General features: G+C 46.0%; 1 protein-coding gene across 1 annotated transcript; it reads right to left on the bottom strand.

Moving 5' to 3' along the window:
• Pmar_PMAR011284 (hypothetical protein) lies at positions 1-809 on the bottom strand. The gene has a single exon (XM_002777477.1). The coding sequence runs from the start codon at positions 765-767 to the stop codon at positions 483-485; it is 285 nt and encodes a 94-aa protein (XP_002777523.1). The 5' UTR covers positions 768-809; the 3' UTR covers positions 1-482.
• Between the last annotated feature and the right edge of the window lie 723 nt (positions 810-1532).

Raw genomic sequence — 1532 nt, 5'->3', positions numbered from 1 at the left:
AGATATACAGAAGCTTTGACAACAAGAACATTTAAAGCTATACACAATTAATCTACCATAGCGCGTACAGCACATATCAGCTGGGACCAGAAGGTATACAGAAGCTTTGACAACAAGAACATCAAAAGCTATACGCTATAAATCCACCATAGCGCGTACATAACATATCAGCTGGTACAAGACGGTATAGAGAGAGATTGAACGGCAGTCTAAGGATCTCGTGAGCAGATGCATGCTCAGCAACATCGTGTCGTACAATCTGGAAGATTGCTGAGACCAGAGATAGCATCCTTGGGCATGGCAAGGAGATTGGCTGTTGCATCAGATGACATTCTTGAGCCGACGCCACTAACGGTTCAGCTAAAGAAATGAAAACCGGTTGGATTGACCAATTATGTCAAAATAATATTTTGAAAATATAAAGGAGAGAGTACTTTTGGCTCGTTGGACAGCCGAAGGCAATGCCAACAAGACATCAAATGTCAGCAACAACGCTCGCACTTTTTGCCACAAACGAGGGCTAAAGGCCAGCAGATGGGCGAGATAAACTCAACTGCCGGGCAGGTTGAACACACTACACATGTAGGTGAATCTCCGAGATTGTTAAGCGAGCTCTGTTCGAGCACAAATTCGGACACATGACCGCCATTGTCGACCTGCTTATCCATCATCATCTCGGAGATGATCTTCCCAGCATCATCTACGTGAACATCACCGATAACAACACCCAAGATGAACAGGATAGCCAGAATGGAGGGTAACTTCATATGAGCTTAATGTGATGAAGATGGAATGCCTGAGCGCTTAAGAAATACTGACAATGCCAGCCTAGCATCGGCACGTGGCTCGAGTTGCCCCGCATTGTGCGGCCCACACAAATTATGCACGTGCCGAGGCATCTACTCTCACTGGTCAGTGAGTGAACGTCATTTCTAATCATAATGTAAGGAATTGTCAAGCTTTTGGTCAAGGTACTCTTGCTAGAAATGGAGATGAGGCTCCTCCTGAGACGAGGCTCTTCCTATGAAAATCGTAGCCCTATACCGTCACAAAGTAATTGCCCAAGGAATGTGTAACGCATTATGTGTTATTCCATTCAAGCTTCGCCGCATGTGTGGTGAATGTTTCAACACAAGTTTCATCGTGAATCCTCCAGCTACAGGGATTAGGGATTGGTGGCAATAACGATAGCTAATAATTAGTGGCAATGTTGCTTGCTGTCTGTGCCACAGACTCTGTGGCTGTCATGCACGAACGTCTCACGTGTGGCTGCGCACAATAGGTACACAACCCTCACTTGTATAACGAACAGACGGCAACGGCAGAACCACAAACACGAAATCTGATTTTGTGATTCTGATGAGCGCAATCGGCAAAACTTACGAAGTCTGTCCTATAAGGCCAGCCCAGCTGATGACGGAGCTCATTTGTCAGGCCCCTGGGAAAAGCAGTGGAGCTGTGAGACAGTCACAGTGTGAGTCCTATGATAGGACTCCTATCTTCGTATTGAGAAGGAAACTGATAGCGGTATG

Source organism: Perkinsus marinus (assembly GCF_000006405.1).
Source record: "Perkinsus marinus ATCC 50983 genomic scaffold scf_1104296951656, whole genome shotgun sequence".
Taxonomy (NCBI): Eukaryota; Perkinsozoa; order Perkinsida; family Perkinsidae; genus Perkinsus; species Perkinsus marinus.
The sequence above is the reverse complement of the archived record's forward strand: the minus strand, read 5'-3'. Positions and strand labels throughout refer to the sequence as shown.